Source organism: Monodon monoceros, unplaced genomic scaffold (assembly GCF_005190385.1).
Source record: "Monodon monoceros isolate NGI ecotype Baffin Bay Population unplaced genomic scaffold, NGI_Narwhal_1 Super_Scaffold_18, whole genome shotgun sequence".
Classification (NCBI taxonomy): Eukaryota; Metazoa; Chordata; class Mammalia; order Artiodactyla; family Monodontidae; genus Monodon; species Monodon monoceros.
In genome coordinates this window covers 23,636,012-23,656,990 of record NW_021703774.1, presented here as the reverse complement: position 1 = coordinate 23,656,990, position 20,979 = coordinate 23,636,012, and the positions used below count along the sequence as shown (strand labels likewise).

General features: G+C 33.1%; 1 protein-coding gene across 9 annotated transcripts in view; it reads left to right on the top strand.

Moving 5' to 3' along the window:
- The window catches only part of CDC42BPA (CDC42 binding protein kinase alpha), a 326,424-nt gene that overhangs the window by 270,780 nt on the left and 34,665 nt on the right, over window positions 1-20,979 (top strand). For 5 of the 9 annotated variants that reach the window (XM_029230868.1, XM_029230867.1, XM_029230860.1 and 2 more), the window contains 3 exons: window positions 11,159-11,263; window positions 15,135-15,218; window positions 20,729-20,834. In XM_029230868.1, coding sequence (XP_029086701.1) covers window positions 11,159-11,263; window positions 15,135-15,218; window positions 20,729-20,834 — 295 coding nt within the window. Of the gene's footprint in view, window positions 1-4,104; window positions 4,144-11,158; window positions 11,264-15,134; window positions 15,219-20,728; window positions 20,835-20,979 lie in introns of all 9 variants that reach the window. The other 4 variants (XM_029230861.1, XM_029230863.1, XM_029230866.1 and 1 more) reach the window with 2 other exon arrangements.

Here is a 20,979-nt window from a genome sequence, read left to right as displayed (position 1 = left end):
CTTCTCAAGTGAACCCACAAAATGCTTGACTTGACTATATTCAAGGAATACTAGTTATAGTTATATAAATGAATGAGTAATGAGTTGCTGTTTATATTCGATAAATATATTGTCATGTATATGAAACATGTGCTAGGTAAGTTTTGAGTTTTATTAAATTACAGTTCTGTACTCTGTTCATTTAGCCTAAGTTCACAAAAATGGAATTTGCCCATTTATCTGGCAAATGCGAATGTGTCAGCTTGATTTTTGGAGGTTGTCTTACTCTAGTGTACTGAGGAAGAGAGTAAATCAAGGAATTAAAGCTCTAGAATATAAAGGTCAGTCATAAAGGAATAGAGATGGTACCTTTAGTCCAACTGTCCAGTACTCCTAATATCGTATTCTTTTCTTGCATTCTGGCATATTAAGAGAAGAGTAGCCTGGGAGTATTGGCAAGCTGAGTTCTACTCTTGGTTTTGGCCTCATATAGAAGCTTACTAAGATGTCCCAAAATATTTAATTTCAGCCCTGGCTCCTAGGTTCCTTCATTTATGTCTTGCCTTTAACATTGTGCTCCCTCCTAGGTTCTTTCATATTCTGTCATAACCAATCACAGAAATCTGGGCTTGGCAGCATAGGTTTAGCTGTATCTGGGAAAAGTTGATCACACGTGAGAATCAATGGAAGACAAATTTCTAAAACATGCATTGTAAAGAGTTTTTAATCCTATGACCAAAGCTAGGCCTAGATCCTTCTGAGAAATTATGACATTTCTATAATTTCCTCCTTTAATACTTGTTTTTTAAAACTTCCACATGTTAAGCACAACCTGACTTGAAAGTCTTACACTTCAGAAGATTGACATTTGCAATTCTTCTCTAATTTAGGTAGTATGTTATATTGTATGTTATATATCATATATTATATCAATAATATATTTGGGTAACTAGAGGAAAGAACCATGACTACATAGTCTTTTACCTCTTTGGTATTTTATTAAATAAGACCTCTGGAATGCATTAACTGAACCTTAAAATCTGTTAGCCAAATTCTGTGTCCACAAGATAAATTGCTTCTTTTGGTTTCTGCTTACCGTGCTTACCTTCCATAATCAGCCTTAAAGTTTTGGTGGGAATTTATAGACCTAGATATAAAAAGGTATATGAAAAAAAATTAAAATAAAAAAGGTATATGATTGCATATTAAGAAAATGTACTGGTTTCCAATGCTTGCTATGAGATCAGTTTCAGTGTTTATAGAAAACCGTGGTATGTGTGGGTATGTATAAGAGTGTGTGTGTTTTCCTCTAATTATGCCATCAGGAAAGTGTAATTTGCTCTTTTCTATTGAAAATATAAAAATGGTCTGATTTCTAGGTAGCCACCTGGAGAAGAACATTATTACAATGGTGATTTAGTATCACTCTTAGCTTAGTGATACTAAATGCCAGCTTAGAAAACTTGTTGTCCGTCCGATGCAAAGAGAGTTTTGAGAGACATTCTGACTTGTTTTTGGTATAGTGGAAATATAGTTTATTTTGAGCTATTCATGCTCTTTCTCATGGTTTTAACATACTCTAGACTTTAGGAGTATGGATAGCCAAAAACTAAGGGTTTCTCTATGTTTTACCACTTTTTACATGTGTGGTACTCTGCTGTGCACAGTGGTAGATGATAAGATAAATCAGACTTAGAAGTAGACCTCAAAATGCTTATCTTATTATTAGAAAAAAATACACAGTTAATGTATTATGTGAAGTAGAAAATGGTAAATGCCATAAGAAATATTTAGGTTAAATATTGTAGAATTTCAGAAGGATTCATTCAATATTTACGAAGAATTTTAAAATTTACAAGCTTTATGCTAAGCGTAATACAGTATTTCCGGCCCTTAAGGATCTGAGTCTGATGGAAAAGACAAACATCTAAATAATTACAACACCAATAGGAGAAGTACAATAATAAAAGATGTGGACTGCATATCATGGGAATATAAAGGAGATATTATGGAGCTTAGATTTAATCAGTCCTATATGTAATAATTATTAAAAGCCTTAACAGAGGAGAAAGGTGACCAGTTTCCTTTTGGACAAGTTAAGTTTGAGGTGCCTGAGGGACATCCATGTGGAAATGTCCAGCAGATACTTTTCTAGATGAGTCAGAAGGTTAAGGAAAAGGAGTGAACTGGCAGTAGAAATCTGGGAATGATCAACATAGTTGAAAGTAGATTGAGATCTCCCAGGGAGAGATTGTAGCAAGAGAAAAGTAGTAAGTCAGAACAGAGAGCTGGGATCTCTCACATTGAGAAGGGTGTGGAGGCGTAGGACTCCCGTAAGAGAAGGAGGGGCAGTGGTCACAGGGGATGACTCAGCAAAGTGTCGTTTCTCGAAAACTAAGGGAGTACAGAGTTTTAAGAGGTCAGCAGCCCCAGGTACAACCGGAGATATCTGGTACCGTAGGACAAACAGGAGATAGTGATCCTATCAGCATTTCATTAGGGCGATCAAAGCAGAAGCCAAATTGTACAGTACTGAGAAGTGAGTTGAGAGGCTAGGCAGTAGAGACAGTGATAGTATACCATTTTGAGAAGTCTGACTGAGAAGGTTTGAATCCTAGCTCTACCACTTACCAGTTTTGTTACCTGTTGCAAGTTAATCTGTTTTCTTCATGTTTAAAATTGGGGTCATAATACCTACCTTATATTAATCCTTCTATGAGGATTAAAAAAGTTAATATACGCAAAGTACTTTGAAAAGTATGTGTATATATTTTACACATGATAAAGGTTAGCTATTATCATTATTAAGGAAGAGAAGGGAGAGATTAAATGTTAGAGGAAGGGTTGAGGGTTGAGTTATTTAATGTTTGGTTGTTTGGTTTGGGGGAGTGTGGAGGGAGACAGATACTTCCTATTAATCACTGAAGGAATATAACCAGGTTTGAACCTGAGACTTTAGCCTCCACCATAACGGAAGACTCACTGGACTAAGAAGAACCTGTTGAGAAATCTGCAGACTTTCTAACCCTGGTTTGCTTATTAACTCTTTGGGACACAGTGCTTAAGTCACCTTCCATCCCAGTTTCCTACAGAAAGAAATAATAGTTCCTGTGTACCAATCTGTCAGAGCTATTGTACAAGTAAAACTGATCATCTTGGGTGATGTTTCTTATCCTTGAGGTTTTCTCTGAAATCTTCTGTAACTCCTATAGACTCAAGTTATAAATTCCCTCCTCTAGGCCCCCATAAAAATCTTGTGCATCCCTCCTCCAGGTTCCCATACAGACTTCGTACATGCCCTTATTATAGCATTTGTCACCTTGTTGATGGCATGATGTCTCCACCACCAGTCTGTGAACTGCCATACCCTCTTTATCTTTTAAGTACCTGACATATTGTAAACACTCAGTAAATGTCAGGTTCAACTGAATATAGGAAGTCGCCTGAGTAGAGATGGTATATATTTGTGAAACTCTATTACTTGAGCATCATAAATTTCAAAAACTTGAAAAATATTTCTATATAATTACTCATTGTTACTTTTTCTGAATTACTTAATTCTTTAATGTCAGAAAGGTGAAAGTGCCTCTTTTGATTAAGCCTAATGCCTAGTCAGGATGGACAATATTGTTGAAGTAACTTTTTGTTTTAATTGAACATCAGTAGTTCTGCAGGCCTAATTTAGCTCTTATCATTGAAAAGAGTCATCTTTGAAAAGAGCAAGAATTTGGTAGATGTCTGAAGCAAGACTAGTTAATTAAATATTTTGTTAAATGCTTACTAGCACTAAATCAGAGTTATTTAGACCTTTTTGTGCTCCCATTTCAAGTTGCCACTGCCAACCTGTCCAGACAAGAAACTGGCCATAGCTTGATGGAGCATTATTTGGTGGGTGACTGTGCAAGGTCCAATGAAAACTTTATTACCACTCTTAGACCTAGCCTGAGGAACTGTTTCTTTACTCTCCTGTCTTCCAGTTTTTCCTGAAAATACATGTACTTTCAACCTATCAAAAATGTGTCTTTATATGTATGTTTATATACTTTGTCTGTTAATACAGTATTAGTCATTGAGAGTCATGTGTGTAAATATTTGTAACGTAGTATTCTCCTTTCTTTGTTGAAGCGCTCTCCATCCTGTACTCCAGCTAGCAAAGGCAGACGTGTAAGAGACTATTGCACTTGTGTGCCCAGCCCGATGCCCTCTACCCCTATCTCTTATCCTTTTTGCCTGTGGTTGCAGTACATGCTAATGTTTTTGTGGTGTATTATTACATTTATTGCATGCTTTGTGCTGCTGCTCCTGCTATTGCTACTCTGCTTTTCTGTACTTTTTTTTTTTTTCTTTTTTGGCTTTGGCCGCAAAGCTTTAGGAATGTTCATATAAATTTCTGTAACCAAACTACTAAAATTATAAGGTATCTTTTTTATTTTGATTGGGTAAAAGAGTGATCCTAAAGTATGCTTTCTAAATTGGTCACAAACAAAGTAAATGAGTTTCTAAATAATCTGATGTTAGCAATTATGTGGAGATTCTTAGAAATTTTAATTACGTAGAAAGAAAACTTGATAATTCATATTATGCAAAATTCAAAAAAGATTTGGGATAAGGTATAGATCTTACTGATTATAAGTTTATGTAAATCAGTTCTGGAGAAACCTTTGATAGATTTTTTTAATGTAGCTCTAAGTTATATTCCCAAATATCTTGTATTTAGAGTTTTGAGGCAATGATGTTGGTAATAAATCATTTATATTCTAAGATATTTCCAAGATTTAAAAAAAAATTTAGCATTCTTTATACATGTATTGATAACAAGCTATAAACATCTTCCTATGCTAAGGCTAGTTCAGTGTTTCTCAATCTGAAATGGGCCAGACACTACCTCTCTACCTCTATCCTGCAAGATTCTGATGTGCCCAGAGTGGGGAATCTGTTTGTGAAAAGGTCTCAAATTTTTGTAAAGCAGCCTCCACCCGAACACCAATATACACACATTCAAACTCACTAGTTGAGAAGCTAGCTGACACTGTTTGCTCTGGTTTTTATATGCAATGTAAATAACACCATTAAAAAGGAAAATCTGTGATAGATGCAAATTTAAAATTTCTACTTGTCGGCTTCATGATCATTGGTATTGATCAACACCTTAAATCTAGAATTTCAGACAGGGAAAGTTCTAAATCAGGGAATTATCTGGTTTATGGAAGGCATGGTAAGCAATAGAGTGACCCACTGTTTCCTGTACTCTTATCTTTCTGGTGTGATGGAGGGTTGATTGTAAAATGAACACGATTAACCCTAATATAGCACATGTTTTCAAACTACTGTTTAACAATGAATAAGCAGTTTCAGATACCAGTGGTATGGCCAGTAGAACTTCGACTTCAACTGATATCTCATTAGTTAATGAAGTTTATGAAAAGATTTCTGGTCGACTGACTTATTGATTATTTTGACATTTGTAGAGAGTTAAAGCCATTGGGTATTTGGATTTATCCAATCTGAATATATGTTCATTGGTATCATATAACCTCTAGAAGGGAAGACCAAGATGTTGTGTGCCCAGTTATATTAGGTTCAAATCATTAGCCTGTGGATTGACTACATTTTTATCTGTTTGCTTTTCAACAAATTTATCATTCAGAGAGATTTTGTTTTTCTGGTTAAATTTATCATAGATTAGTTATGTCTCTTACCTTGTAGACTTCTAGGGGCTTTGACCACCCAGAACATTTCTGTGAGTCTTTATTTAAATAGGAAAAATTTTTGAGGGAAATAGCTGTTATAAGATCCCTGCTGTTTAGTCTACATTTTTATTCTATAGGATATAAATAAGTCACACTTGACCAGAGCCTAATGACTTATAATTACATATGATTTTTTTAAATGCAGATGTGATAGGCTTGATAATGTGCTTTCCAGGCTTCCTTTAATTTTTCCTGTATTATTTGACAGATAAGAAGTCAGCCACTTAAAAGTGGTGATGTCTGTGAGGGAGATGACTGAAGAATTACCAATTATTCAACAGTTAAATAGAAACATAGAATAGTGAGGGACTTTAATAGTCCCTGGGAACATCCATGAAAACAGCAGGACACAAATAGTTACCATTCCTAACAGTGGCCTTGAATCTAACAGTGGCGTACAATTTTATGTTACATACTGTGTTTTTAGACAAGAAATGTACAATACTTTCATAAATTTAAAATTCTCTGAATGAAATATCATATAAATGAGGTATATATTTGTATTTCCCATGTGCTCTAAAGCCTCATTTACAATTTAAATAATGCTCTTTTTAAGTGGCGTTATTTAATTAATCATAGTGTAAGAAAGATTTGTTAGTAATGTTATTATTAATGTCTGAATACAGATGGTTATGGAAAGGTTCATAGTGTTTTCATTAATAGTGAGAAACACTGAGTATCTATTAGATTATTCCTTCAGAATTTAAAGCAGAAATTGTAAATAGCCAACTTGTGGCTGGACTTTCTTTTGTGTTTTCTTAGAGCATGTGTAAATTCTCCAGAGTAGATATTCAAATCAATAAATTGAAAATAAGGAGAAATTTTCATAAAGAGAAACAAGTTATATTATTTGTAACTAGTAAGATTACATTTACTAGTCATAAACTTCAGTAATTTATTATTTGTTTTAGAATGCTAAAATGTATTTACTGTTGTCCAAATGATATAGACAATGTCCAATATTGTTTTTTAATCAAAAGAACAATTAACAGAAATAACTATATCACTAAAAGCTTGAGTTATAAAGTGTTTCTGAATGTTAAAAAATTGGATTACCTGCCACTTGTTTCTAAAATACTCCCAGCTACAGGATAAAGAAAATTGATGAAAACTGGATTTTTTCTGTTAACTTAGAGTTTTTTATTTACCAGTATAAAACAACGTGTTAGATGTAAGCTATTTTTTAATCTATATCAAATTCGTATCAAGTGTTGGTATCTTTTAATTTTAAAACCAGGTTTCCTATATGAATGTTTTGCTATTTGTACTTGTTCAAACCTATAATTATTTTTGGAGTAGAAAAGACCCATTGATACATGTTCAAGATAAGTAGTTTTTGATCCTTTTGTTATTTATAAGAAGGCCATATTGCATAATTTGAGAAATTCTTGATCAGTGGGTCATCTGAAAATCAGATGTGAGCCACGGTGGAAAAAAACTTTTCTATTTTATAATACCATACTGCTCTAAAAATACATTTCGTGGTTTATTCATTAGAGAAGTCCTAATAGATTCAGGAAACATTATGGACTTTTTACATGACAGTGTTATGCATTATGGACAATACACTGAGATTCAGTTTTTCTGCTTTTTTTTTCCCAAGCAGTAAGTGAAACTGACATTAGAGTAGATGTTTCTAATACCTATTCATCGGAATAACTCCTTAAAGTATGTTTACTTAGAAAAAGAATCAGTTAATCAAAAAGCAGAAAAAAATCACATTTACATGAAGAGGTTTCTTATTTTTCTCAGTAGACAGCAGCTTATAAATACTGAGTGAAGTGCTTATACTATTCAGTTAAGATTTGTTTCCAAGACCTTCCTTTGGATTATATCAAAATATACTGTCCAATTAATATTAGCTATTGTTCCTTATTATTTCCCCTATTTTATTATTCTTTCTATAATCATAAACCCAATTATGAATTAAGATATCTCTGCTATTGATGTATATCGTATTTATTAGCTTTTCCTGCATTATTAATTCAAGTCATTGCGTACATTTAATGCTGTAATTTTTTTATAATACAAAGAACTTTTAAATTCCTTGGCTTTAATATAATATTAGTGATTATGTTTGTTTCAAAGGTAAAAGTAACTAATATACTATTAATCAATTGCTTTGCTGTCATTTTTATATCTGAATCATTGCCAATTAATTATTAAAATTAATTTTAGGGTATCTGTAAATCCTGGCATATAGTCATTGAGTATTCTGAAAGTTTAGTAAAATTAATTGCTTTTTAGTAACTGGAATTACAAATTAATTATAAACGCATTGGTAAGCATATAATTATAGATAAAATTAATAACATCTTGAAAACCATAGTCGTGTTGGGGTTAACACTTTGATGAAGAGAATATGTAAGTGATACTGTATTTTTCTTGTTACTGGTAACCTCTTTTGAGATATTGTTTATACTGGTAGTAATCCAGAAAGGAAATGAAATATTAAAATCTATTAATCTAATTAGCTATTAGCTTCTACTAGAGTCTTTTAAAAGACCTGCGAATTTTTTTTATAGTTTGATATTCAAGACTTTCTTGCCATGAGTTTATTCATCTTTACCAAATTTTTGTGTCCTTGTCTTTATGAGAAACACACTTGGAAAATAAAGTGGTAATTTTTAAACTTCACTTATACATGCATGGTTTTTTTGAAATCACAGCATCATTGTAAATGGCATAGTTCAACTCTTTAATAAGGTCAGTTAATGCCATCTCAAAATATTATTTCAATATTTCTTACTTTGAATTTTGTTCAACAAAACTGTCTTGATTTTGTTTAATCTCTGGAATTAATTTTACTTTAAGAGCATAAAGCTCCAAAAAGCTAGTGTGGAAATTTTCATTATTCTATTTTACTATAATTAGGATGGATTATTTTTAACATTTAAATGTTTTCCACTTCTGAAAAGCCAGTTTTAATCTCCTTCAGCTAAGAAAATCATTTTAAAATCTGTTCTCATTTCTATTGTTTTCTTTCATTTTATTGATGAGTAAAAATTTTTTAGGAGAAAAAGATTTATAATGCCAGTAATTCTTCAGAAGGGCCAAGAGGTATGTGCTAAAAGCCTCAGTCATTCCTTGAGAGTCACTGATTTGTGTAATCACAGATTAAACTGTGATAGTGTTTCTTTTCTTTGCCAATATCAAACTGTCATAATGTCACATTTTCATAGGGTCATGAAACATGCTAGTAAATGTTTTAATGATCAACTTGATTTTTAGGTTTGACAGTTTTCATCATGTGAACCCCCCTTTAGAGCACATATTGGCAAAATGGCTTAAGGTGGTATATTCTGATTTCAGCACAGGAAAGTATATAAAACAGTGTGTTCAACTTCTGTCAGTATGTGTCCGTATGGCACAAAGAGCAAGCCTGCTTTAAAATTTCAGCCAGTACTATTGGGAGCAGCAATGTCTTGACTTTCTCATTTTTGAAGAATTTTTAAAGTAATTGGACCCAGAGGTACAAAGCCACTATATTTGCTGTATTAAATTTGCTCCTCTCAGAAAGTTGAGAATCACTGTCTTATTTTAAAATCTGCTTCAAGTAAAATGGAACCAAATTGTTTCTGAATTCTCATTATCACCTTTTTTAAATACAGCACTGTCCTTCACACAGGAACTTCTGATTTTATGTCTTTTAATTAATCTGTGGGCTAAAGGCTTTTGTGTGACAGGTCAGAATGTTAAATTTTCTTAAAATAATCCAATTTTTTTACAAGTAGCAAATCCTCTATTTGGACACTTCTTTAAAACTTTATGAGATCATTAACTCGATTATTTGAGTCAGTTTTAAAATTCTTATTAGTGTAAAATGTATCAGTATTGCTTATGAATTCCATTTTAATCGAACCTACTCCCACATGGACTTTTTATTCAGCTTGCAACTTATATAAACTTAGGGAAACCAGAAGTAGATTTTTAGAAAATAAAAGACATTTTGCCTTATTCCCAACCTAGGGTCATATTTCAGATTAACAATTTGAACTGATAACGTTCTCCATGGCTGTCCCCCAGTAAAATTGTGAACTAGGTAAAATTTGACTGGAATCCCATTTTCTTCTTTCTTTTACTCTCCTGTTCCTGAGCAAAGTTCATTGTCAGCCTCCATGATCACTAAATTACTTTGACTGTCTCTACTGTGGAGTTGCCTTGGTACAACAAAAAAGAGTACTGAATTTGGAGTCAAGAGATGAGATTCAGGCCTGGCTCTCCCACCTCATAAGGCATACTAGTTTTATGAAATTATCCACATCACACACACAGAGCTGACATACAGCTGGGATGCGTCGGTTCAATGGTTCGGTTTTTAAAATATGAAATACTCTCCTAGCTGTTAGTACATAGCTGCTACTCCAGGTCCCCTAGATGCCCTTACTGAGATCCTTCCTGTCCCCGTTTCTCCCAAATCCAGTAGCTAAAGGTTTAAGGCCTGGCTGCCGGCCATCTTAGTCGGTCCCACCAAAGTCTTGCCTTGCGGTTTGCCGGAATACCTGCCCATGCCCACCACCAAGGGAGGTCACAGGTGGGCACCAGCAGAGGGCTACTCCAGTATTTGCCAGCCCACTAGCCAGTCCCTAAAATAGTAACCGTAGTAATAATAGAGAAAAAAATTTTTTAAAAACCTTTTTAGTACGTGTTTAAAATCCTTAAGCTGATTACTCATTTTATTGATTTTGCAAATCAGTAAATGCTGATTTACAGTAAATGCTGACCTAAGCATTGTTCTTGCTGCACAACATATTTGAAACAAATTCCCTAACCTTCCCAGGTTGTCTTCATTGCCTTTCATTTAAAAAACCCAATCCTGGTAATTTTGAAAATTGCCAAACTGAATATATATCATTGATCGGTGTGTTCCATAGGATCTTTTATGCTAAATTTTAACCCGAAGCATCTTCAGTTTCTAAAAATACTTGGTCTGAAGGGTGCGACTGAGTATAAGTGCCAGTATTTATACTGCTGCAAAACAAAAAGAGAATTTAATTTAGTGACAAAGCTGATAGGTTTGTTTCTTTTACTTTCAACTAATGCCTCGTAGAGGACCAAATTTCATTCTTATCAAGGACAAACTTATTTGTAATCTGCAGTACATATTTCTATTAAGTACTCTGCATTTATTTCACATGTATGATTTATTTTGTGGAATACAAGTGAAAAACACACAGTAGCTCGAAGTAAGAGATCAGTGGTGAAGATTGGAGCATTTGGTAACTACTGTTATCTTGACCTTTGTTTAAAGCTAGTGGTTATGTTTTTGTATAATGACACATCCCTAATGTGAATATTCAAACCAACGTTTGTTATTCTCCTTACTCAAGAATGTTATCGTGATCATGCCTTACAGAAATTTACTAAGAGCTGCACATTGTTTAAAAGTGATTTCTTGGGTTTTTGTTTTTCCTGACTTATTTTCCTAGACTGATCCCGTTGAGAACACATATGTACGGAATCCGAACGTCAAGTTTTACATCCAGTCAAGGTCCACATCTCCTTCCACATCTAGTGAAGCTGAGCCAGTTAAGGTGCCTCACTGGAGCAGTCTTGCTCCCCAACTTTTCACTTGTGTCAGGAAAGAGGGACTTGCAAAAACAAGTGAAATCTGACTCTCTTCTTTTAATCAAATGTATTGTGTAATAAGTCAGTATATTGAAGATCATTACATTTGACTGATAATATAGATAGGATTATAAAACTGAAGTAAAAAATGGTCCCCCCAACTTCAACCCAAAATAGACAGAAATTTTATTTAATTTTAAAGTAGTCTTTATCTTAAGTAGAGAGCTATATAGAACAGAGGACAGAGTTGTGTGAATTTTGGAATTATCAGATAAAAACTCTGTGGACACATGGCAGTGTCAGGTGCCATTCTCATACTTTAATTCTTCTAATCAATCTAATAATATATGACATAACTGTTACTTCATAAATAGAACTGAAAATTGCCACTGCTGGCAGCTGAATAGTTTATTCTGTTAATCAGCAATAGGCATCCAACCTTTTAATACTTAAATCATGCCTTTTAATAGCGCAAAAACAGTGTTGTGTTTGCACCTTATGTAAGTAAATGGTTTAAAACAGCCAACTGGCCACCTTTGTCAACAAGTCAGAGGATGTATTATTCCTCAGTTAATGCTATCCTGCCTCAGATGCAGTTCTGGTTACTCAAGCTTTACAGTTCTGACGTGGCTCCCTTGTTTGCCATTGGGTCTTCAGACAGAGCTGTGTCTAGTTGTCCAATAGAAGCAGATACTCCCATTCTGAAAGCTGTCTGAAGTGAAGTTTGAGTTGTAGTCAGATTCTGACTTGGTTTTTTCCAACCCTGTGATAGACTGCTTGGTTAAGTTGATGATACCCTCTGATTTTAGATTTTCATTGTTTTGATATTTTGAGTTTATGCATTTTTATTTTAATGTTAAAATATTTAAAGCATACAGAAAATGATATTATAAATACCCACATAACCACCATCCACAGATTTAACATATATGAACATTTTGCCCCAAAATTTGTATTAAAAAGAAAGAAAATATTCCTGACAGTTGAAATAACCTTCCCTATACCATTCCCCCTCTCCTTTTCCAGACATACCTAAATACCCTGAAATTGGCATACTCCCTTTCTTCCTTACTTTTACATGTTTATTTCATTTGCATCCATAAACAATACATAATAGTGTTTGTTGTATATTTAAATTTTATACAAAGGTTATCTGCATCTTATACGGATACATGTCTACTTAGTTCATTCATTATAACTGTTGCATAATATTTCATTGTATGAATATACCACAACTATTTATCCATTCTCCTGTTGTTGGATATTTAGGTTGTTTCCAGTTTTCTGTTATTACAGTCGCTGCTGAAGTGAACATCCTAATAGCTATCTGCTTTTGCAAATGTGCAGAGTTTGTTCACATATATACTTAGAAGTGGAATTACTGGGTTGTGTGGAATATGCATTTTCAGCTTTAACTAGATCTTGTCAAATTATTTTCCACAGTGGTTGGACCCGTTTTCACTCCCACCAGCAGTGTGTGTGTGTGTGAGTTCCCTATTTCCCCACATCCTTCCAGCCCTTGGTACTGTCAGACATTAACTTTTGTCTATTTGATGGGTATAGAGTGGCATTTTTGTCTTAATTTGCATTTCTCTGATTTCAAGTGTTATTCAACATCTTTTTATATGTTTATTGACCATTGATGATTTGCCTGTTCATGTCTTTTTGTCTGTTGTTCTATTGAATTATTTTTCCACTTGTTTTGTAATTGTTCTTTATATATTCTGGATACTAATTCCTAGCTGGCTATATGCATTGCAAATATTTTCTTCCAGTCTGGCTTATTTTAAAATTTTATTTGTCGTATCTTTTTGTCTTGCAACAGTTTTTATTTTAAAGTAGCCATATTTGTCAGTCTCTTATGACTTCTGCTGTTTATGTCTTTTTAAAACAGTTCTTCCCTATGCAGCAGTTATAAAGATTTTCTTCCATATTTTCTTCTAAAAGTTTTTAAATTTTGCTTTTACATGTTTAGGGCTTTGATCAAACTGAAATTTGTTGTTATGTATTATGAGAAATGGAGTTCTAATGTTTTTCTTGTATGAACCACCAACTCTCCTATATTTCCCCCATTGATTTGTAAATCTATCTCTGCTTTATATAAATGGGTCTGTTTGGGGATTCTCTATTCTCTTTCATTGTTCTTTCTGTCTGGGATTCTCTGTTCTCTTTCATTGTTCTTTTTGTCTATTCCTGTACCGACATCACATTGTCTTAATTATTGTAGCCTTAAAATAATCCCTGATACCTGGTATGATCAGCCACTCCCACATACCTTGTTCTTCTTCCTTTACTTCTTGACTCTTTCGTTTTTACGTATGATTTTTAGGTTCAGCTTGTAGTTTCCATGTAAAGCTTTTGATTGGATTTGAATTTATAGATTATCTGAGGAGAACTGATCTCTTTGTGATATTGGGCCTTTCCATCTATGAACATTATTTAGATATCTTTTTATATGCTTCAATAAAGTTTCATTATTTTCTTCCTGAATGTACTCCAAATTGCTTGTTAGATTTGTTCCTAGGAACCTTAAATTTTTATTGCTATGGTGAATGGGATCTCTTTAAAATATGTTTTCTAAATTAGGCATTGCTGGTCTTTATGGATTATGATGATCTTGGATTCAGCACCCCTACTTCACCCCTTTTAATTCTAAAAACTTCTCTTGGACTTTCTATGTAAATTCTAGTGACAATTTTGTTTCCTATGAATTGTTCTTTATTAACTTTCATAAAGGTTTTGTATTCATCTCTTTTATTTCATATTTATTTTTTTAAATGTTAAATGATAAATTGGGTTTAATACTTTTTTCAAGCTATTTAAAAGTAAATTAAATTTAAATTAGAACTAAACTCATAGTTAAGTTGAAAACTCTGAGAAGCCCATCTAAATTCCATTTTAAGGCTATCATGTGTACAAAATATTTGGCTTTTGGAGGTTATATAGTAACAAAGGCAAAGAGGGACCATCCATTTTTCTCTTAATATTTTAGAATATTCTGTAACTTTACACAAAGCTAGCTTTTCCCTCTCGCTTGCTTGCTTGCTTAGCAGCCTAAAAGGAAGTCATTCTTCATATATTTTTTTTTACACTTTGCTAATAAGTGACTCTTTTTTTCCACAATAACATCCAGTAAAATCACTGGTTTCTTTCATTCAAAGAAATATCTTACAGTAATATGCCATAAAATAAAGATATGGCAAGTAATTAAATTTCTGTCAGTTCTGAATTCCAGTAATATTAAACAATCTAACTCCCTTCTTAGAAATTACTTTCTTCACAAAAATCCCACTAATCAATCAATCCATCAATCAGTCAATCTCTATATCTCGCATGCGCTCTCTCGCTCTTTCTCTCTACACACGTACACACAAATCCACAGAATTGTATTCCATATATGTAATGTGCATCCTGTATATAGAAGTCAAAGGAGTTAAAAGAATCTTCTAAATATTTTGATTATAAATCTTGCTTTAAAACTCTTTAAGATACTTTATACAATTAATATGGCATTTTCAGTTGAACTTGAAAATTAATATCCTAAATTTTATGTAGGCTACATGCTATGACTTTCTTGTGTTCTTCTGTGGGTTCTCTTTTACAAGTTATTTATTTTTAAATTTCCAGACTGAAATAATTTTTATAAATTGAACAAATATTTTATTTGTAGATATTGCAGGCAGAAATTTAAATTATCAACACTAAGAATTTTAGCTTCATTGAGATAATTTTTCCTTATTGCTGTTTTGTTTGGCTGTGTTTACTTTTATTTTTAGTGATGTTTGAAATAGATGAAGTGTTTTATGACATTTATTTCCTCTTTTCCCCTGGATTCAGACTGTAGACTATACTCCACTTCCAGTTCACACACCAACCTTAAAGAAAAAGGGATGCCCTGGTTCAACTGGCTTTCCACCTAAGGTATTCAATCTAGTGATAAGCATTGTATGTTGTGGAAAAAAAAAAAAAAAAAGGAAAGAAGGAGAATGGATTTCTTCTGCTTTTTGTATGTGCCGTGATTTTTACTATTAGATTCCTCAAAATTGTAAACATAAAAGCTGGGAAAGAGAATAAATTCTGTATGAGTGGAAATAATCACCACTAAGAAAGGTAGGACAAACATGCAAAGTTTGTTTTGTTTTAACTTCCATCTTCTTAAATTCACTGTTTTGAAGTCTGTTACAGCAAGGAGTAGTGCTTGGAGTACGTACTGTAAGGAAGGCATTAAGTTGAGGCCACTTGTGGAAGAATCTAAAATTGAGCTTAATAAAACACTTAGAAAGAGAAACGCTTAGAGAAAAATTCAGATCATTTTTTTTCATCCCATTCAACATGACCATGTCCAAAGTATTGTATATGGTAGAACATGAAGATTTAGTTGCTTATCTCAAGCTCCTACAAAGGAATTCTAGAAATTGGAACTCTCCATCCCCCGAACATGAACTTCGGGTAAACCCCAGAATTAGAGACAGGTTGATGCATCTGAAAAACTAATAAAATATACCAAAGTATAACTGGTATAAAAGAAAGCAACAAACTGAATAATCTATGCTAGATAAAATTTTGAGGCTAGACAGAGCATGAATTTAAAATAAGCATAATAAGTATGTTCAAAGAGGTAAGAAAGGAAGTAAGTTGGGAACATGGGTCAGGATAAGGCACTTATAAAGAAAAATAATTTCCAGGTGCTTGACCTGAAAATATAACTGCTGAAATAAAGAACTCAAGTAACTGGCTTTAATAGCAGAATGAGCAAACTGGATGTAGCAGAAAAACAAGCTGTGAGATGGAAGATGAGGTGGAAAATATGAAAGTTAAGCTGTAAGACAGAAATAGTGTCTATCTATATAGCTGGACTTTCAAAAGAAAAGAAAAAATAGAGAGATGGAAATACTTAAAGAAATAATGACCTAATATTTCCCAGAAATAAAGGTGGAAATCCTCATACTGAAATACATTATTATGTGCTAAAAAGAGGAGGTAAGAAAACATTCACACTTGGACACATTATAGCAAAATTTAAGGATATCATAGATCAAGAGAAAATTCTAAAAACCTTCAAAGAGAAAGCAGATTATCTAAACAGAAGTCAAATTGATATTGGTCTTCTCAACAGCAACGAGATGCAAGAAGACAAGAAGTATGTTCAAAGTGTTGAAAGAAAAGAACTCTGAACCCTAAAATTCATTCTGCTGATAGAAGTAAATAGCTAACAGGGTTAAAGGAAATTGCCCCTAGGAAGGACGACTTGGGGCAAAGGGGTACTTCCGTTTTTGTTATAAGGATTGTGACACTATTTACTCTTAAAACTATATACATGTATTAATTTGATTTTAAAAGTTAAACATACATACATAGGAGAAAATGTAGAATTTCTCTGGGACTAGGGAATGAAAATAAGATCTCAAATCACAGTCATAAGGTGAAAACATTGATGGACTTTACTACATTAAAATTAAAGATCTTTGTACATTGAAAACATTGTTAGTAGGTGGTTAATAAGTGATGACAGACTAGGAGAGGATATTTGCAGTGTTTAACACCAGTAAGGGATTCATTTCTAGAACATGGTATATAAGAAGCTCCTGTAACTGCATGTGAAAAAGATTAGAAATCCAGTTGAAAATCTGGCAAATAATATGAGTAATTCACATAAAAGGAAATCCTAATGGTCAGCAAGCATGTGAAGAAATGTCCAACCTTATTTATAATTGGTGAAATGAAAAATTAAAATAATTTAATAATTTTTAAATTAACACTACTTTATACTCACCAGATTGTCAAAAATTAAGTAAGGTAGCATCAAGGATGTGAAGAAACACGCAGCTTCACACACAGCTAGTGGAATTTTAAACAGGTACAGCCATTCTGGAGAACAACCTTGCTACTGGAATAGACATATACCACATAACCCAGCAATCTCATTCCTTCAGAAAAATTTTTATGCAGATCCATTAGGCAACATGACAGAGATGCTTAGTGCTGCATATGGTAACAGGGAGTTGGAAATAGAAGAAAGATAAGTAAAATATGGTTGATGTGTAACAAAATCACATTTATATTAATTAGCAACACTCAAAAAATATCTAATTCATAAGGCTGTGTACATATCCAAGGACCTGTGTAGATCACCTTAGATTGGGTGACAGATTTCATGGGGAAGGATGAGGAGTAGATCATCAAGGACGAATTAAAAATAAAATAAGGCCAAATACAAGACCAATGTCAAGGATCTTAGTCCTTATGCTCTTTTCTAGGAGTTTTATGGACTCAGGTCCATGTTCAATCCTTACTCCATTTTGAGTTGATTTTTATGAGTGGTTTAAGATAGGGGTCCAGTTTAATAAATAAATAAATAAGGTCAAATAAAATTAGAGGGGCCTCCATGAAGCTCTGGTGATAATATTTCATGGACTGAATATTAACTCAATTTTTTACACCTATTGTTCCTCCCCAAAAAATAAAATAAGATTTACTTCATGTTTTTTAAAAGACGAAGGATTGAATCTATAATTATCTCAAAGTAAAAGTGTTTAAAAGGGAAAAAGGGTATTTAAAAAAAACCTTTATTAAAGGTTTGCTTGAGATAAAGACTCCTTGTCATTTATAGTGTAGAGTCCTAATTATGTACAACTACTGATTTGTAAGTTTTCAAAAAGGATTGGTTCTACTTTGTTCTCACACCTTTTATTAAAAGTATTTTACCTTCTCTGTTGAGTAGCTTGAAGTCTGCAACACTGGCAGAATTGGAATAGAAAAGAACCCTTCTTTCTATTCACTTCTTTAAATTTCGAGATTATAGTTAATTCTCATTTTACTCCAAATTATCACATAATCTAAAATTAATTTGAGTTCATGCTTTAGGCTTAATGCCTCTTTTACTAGAAATTTTTTTCTCCTCCTCCAGCTACCTTTTGTGGAAGCATTAGAAATCAGGTATTGCCCAGGAGACAAGAAAGGGGATCTTAGAAAGATCCAGAAGCCAAGTGGTCTAGACCCTAGGGCTGAATTCACCTATCTTTTTGTTACTATTCATCTTCCCCCGCCCGCTCCGCACCAAAAAGAAATAAAACCAAAAACCTATTGTGTGTTGCCTAAAGTTTGGTGCTCTCAGAATCATGTTAATTATGTTATGTATTATACTGTTCTTAGTTGGGATTAGTAAAACATGGACCATTTACTCTTCAGTAGTGAATCACGCCCACCTCCTACAATTTAACCAGCACCTGCCAGTTGATCATTGAAAATCAGTGCTTTGGTAAAACATTGTTTATCTTTCCTACTATTGCATACTTAGTTAAACTTATGACATCCTGAGCAGATCTCTGGGGGAAAAAGTATATAATAAATATGTTTTATAAGCAATTTTTAGATATTGTGATGTAATACTATTAAATTTGTCATGGGCACGGTTATTTTATTACTGTCATTTCAGACATGTCTTTCTTATCTTTTAGAAGAAGAAAAACAACAGTTACTTACCTTGAGCCACTGACTAATTCTTTCATTGTAATAGAAGCCTTTAGAACCAGTCAGTAACAAATTTTGCATTATTGCATTAACGTATTTTGAACAATTGAAAAAGTTAGCACTAGAAAATTTACTCTCATAGTTCCTGAAAGTTAAAAAAACTAAGAGTAAAAATTAGTATACAGGAGAAATGTTGAACAAAATTTTATGTGATGTTAACAAATCAGGTATTTTTATCACAGGCACGGAGGCCTCTAGTCTTGACCTAACTGTGTCTTATGCAGTCTGGTGGGGTTTTTTTTTAGGATCATATTTTTCAGTTACATGTTTTTAAATTATCAAACTCTGAAAGATGGCAGAATCAGATCCGGGCTTGAATTTTAACTCTACCAATAACTGTCTATTCATGACTAATTTATTTAATCTCTCTGAGTTTCAGTTTCTTCATCTATGTGAAGAAATAATACCTATCTTCCCAGAGGCATTGTCTCCATTAAATGAGATGGTTGAGAAGTACTGGCACAACGTCTGCACCTTGGTTGTTGCTCAGTCCACATACAACAATTACAGAGCCAGTAGAAAGATAGTCTGTCCTCTACTTAGAATAAAGTCAGATCCCAGTGCTGCTTTGCAACTGACCAAAGGTCCTGAGGAACTTCTAGAATAGAATGGTTTGAGGTTGGACCAGAGTTCATGACTGCTCTAAATTTGAGAATCTCATTCCATTCCAGGACCCTAATATAAAAAGATGACCTACTTCTCTACGCTTGATTTTTTTTTTAATTTCTTTTGTGGTATGTAAATATATCCCAGTTGAGAAGAGTAAAATTTATTTTTAACTTAAATTTTAAAGCTTTGAATATTCTCTTTAGTTTTTTGTTAATATGGTAAATTTCAACCGAAATAATACTACTTTAAAACTGTTTTCCATCAGTATTCCCATGTTACCGGAATACAGGATAAAGTTTTTACTAGTTTAAATCAATCACACATATAAAAAAGAAATAATTAGCCAAATTTGTTTTCAGAATATGTTTTATAAATATGTTTATATGTATAACATACATATGTAAATATGTTTTGAATGCTTACTCTGTGCCAGCGCTGTTCAAAAGGCTTTGTTTATATTAATGCTCACTTAACCACCCCATGAAGTAGATATTATTACTGATTCTATTTTATAGAATAAAGAAAGTGAGACACAGAGGAGTTAAGTAATTTGTTCCTAAGTTCACACAGCAGAGTGATAGAACAGTGGCTGTAATTCATTTATTATTAAAACATGCTAAGAGTTCATTTGGAGAGGAAAGAAGTGTTCTAGAGAGCAGAAATGTACATTGGCGTACCACCATACAGATCAGCAAAGACTTAGAGAAGAACTTTAACTGCTGGGTTTTCAGTCTGTCTCTGGAATAATATATGCGTATTTATATCTGCTCAAGTGTAATACTGCCTGCTTCCAAGGGAGGAAACATATTTGTTAAGCATGTTACTTGTTCGTGGTCCCAGAAAATCAAATACATGATTTTTAGTAGGGACAAGAATTTTAAATTACTGTTTGTTCTTCGTAAGAAGGTATAAAAGCATATTAAATTCCTTTATTTGTATAGGTATAAATATGCAAAATTTCACCTAATGCGTTGCCAAAGAACTTACAAAAATCCTGAATTCAAATTCATGAGCAAAAATTGCTAGTTTATTTTATAACTTTTCAAATGGCATTCAAGAGCAATTGATTATCATTTAACTTCTTATATTATTTTTAGCATAATCCAGCTCAGTATTGCCTAATAAAAATATTTAAAGAGCATTAATTATAGAAAGATGTGGTGAGAAATGAAAAGAATTCATTCTACACCTAATTAGAAAACATTCTAGCAGCTGGTGTGGTTCACAGAGATTCATATTATGGAAATCCTTTAAATGAACAATGTGTGTGTATTTATCAATTTGTTTTGCAGCGCAAGACGCATCAGTTTTTTGTCAAATCTTTTACTGCTCCTTCCAAGTGCCATCAGTGCACCTCCTTGATGGTGGGCTTGATAAGACAAGGCTGTTCCTGTGAAGGTAAGAATTAACTGGCAAGAAAATGTGACTAATTTAGTGTCCTGACATTTACTCCCTAAACTGTAACCAAATAGCTTTATTCTCTTTAAAAAGTATATAAATGTTTATTTATTTGACTTAATCATTTGCTTTTCTTTGGATAATA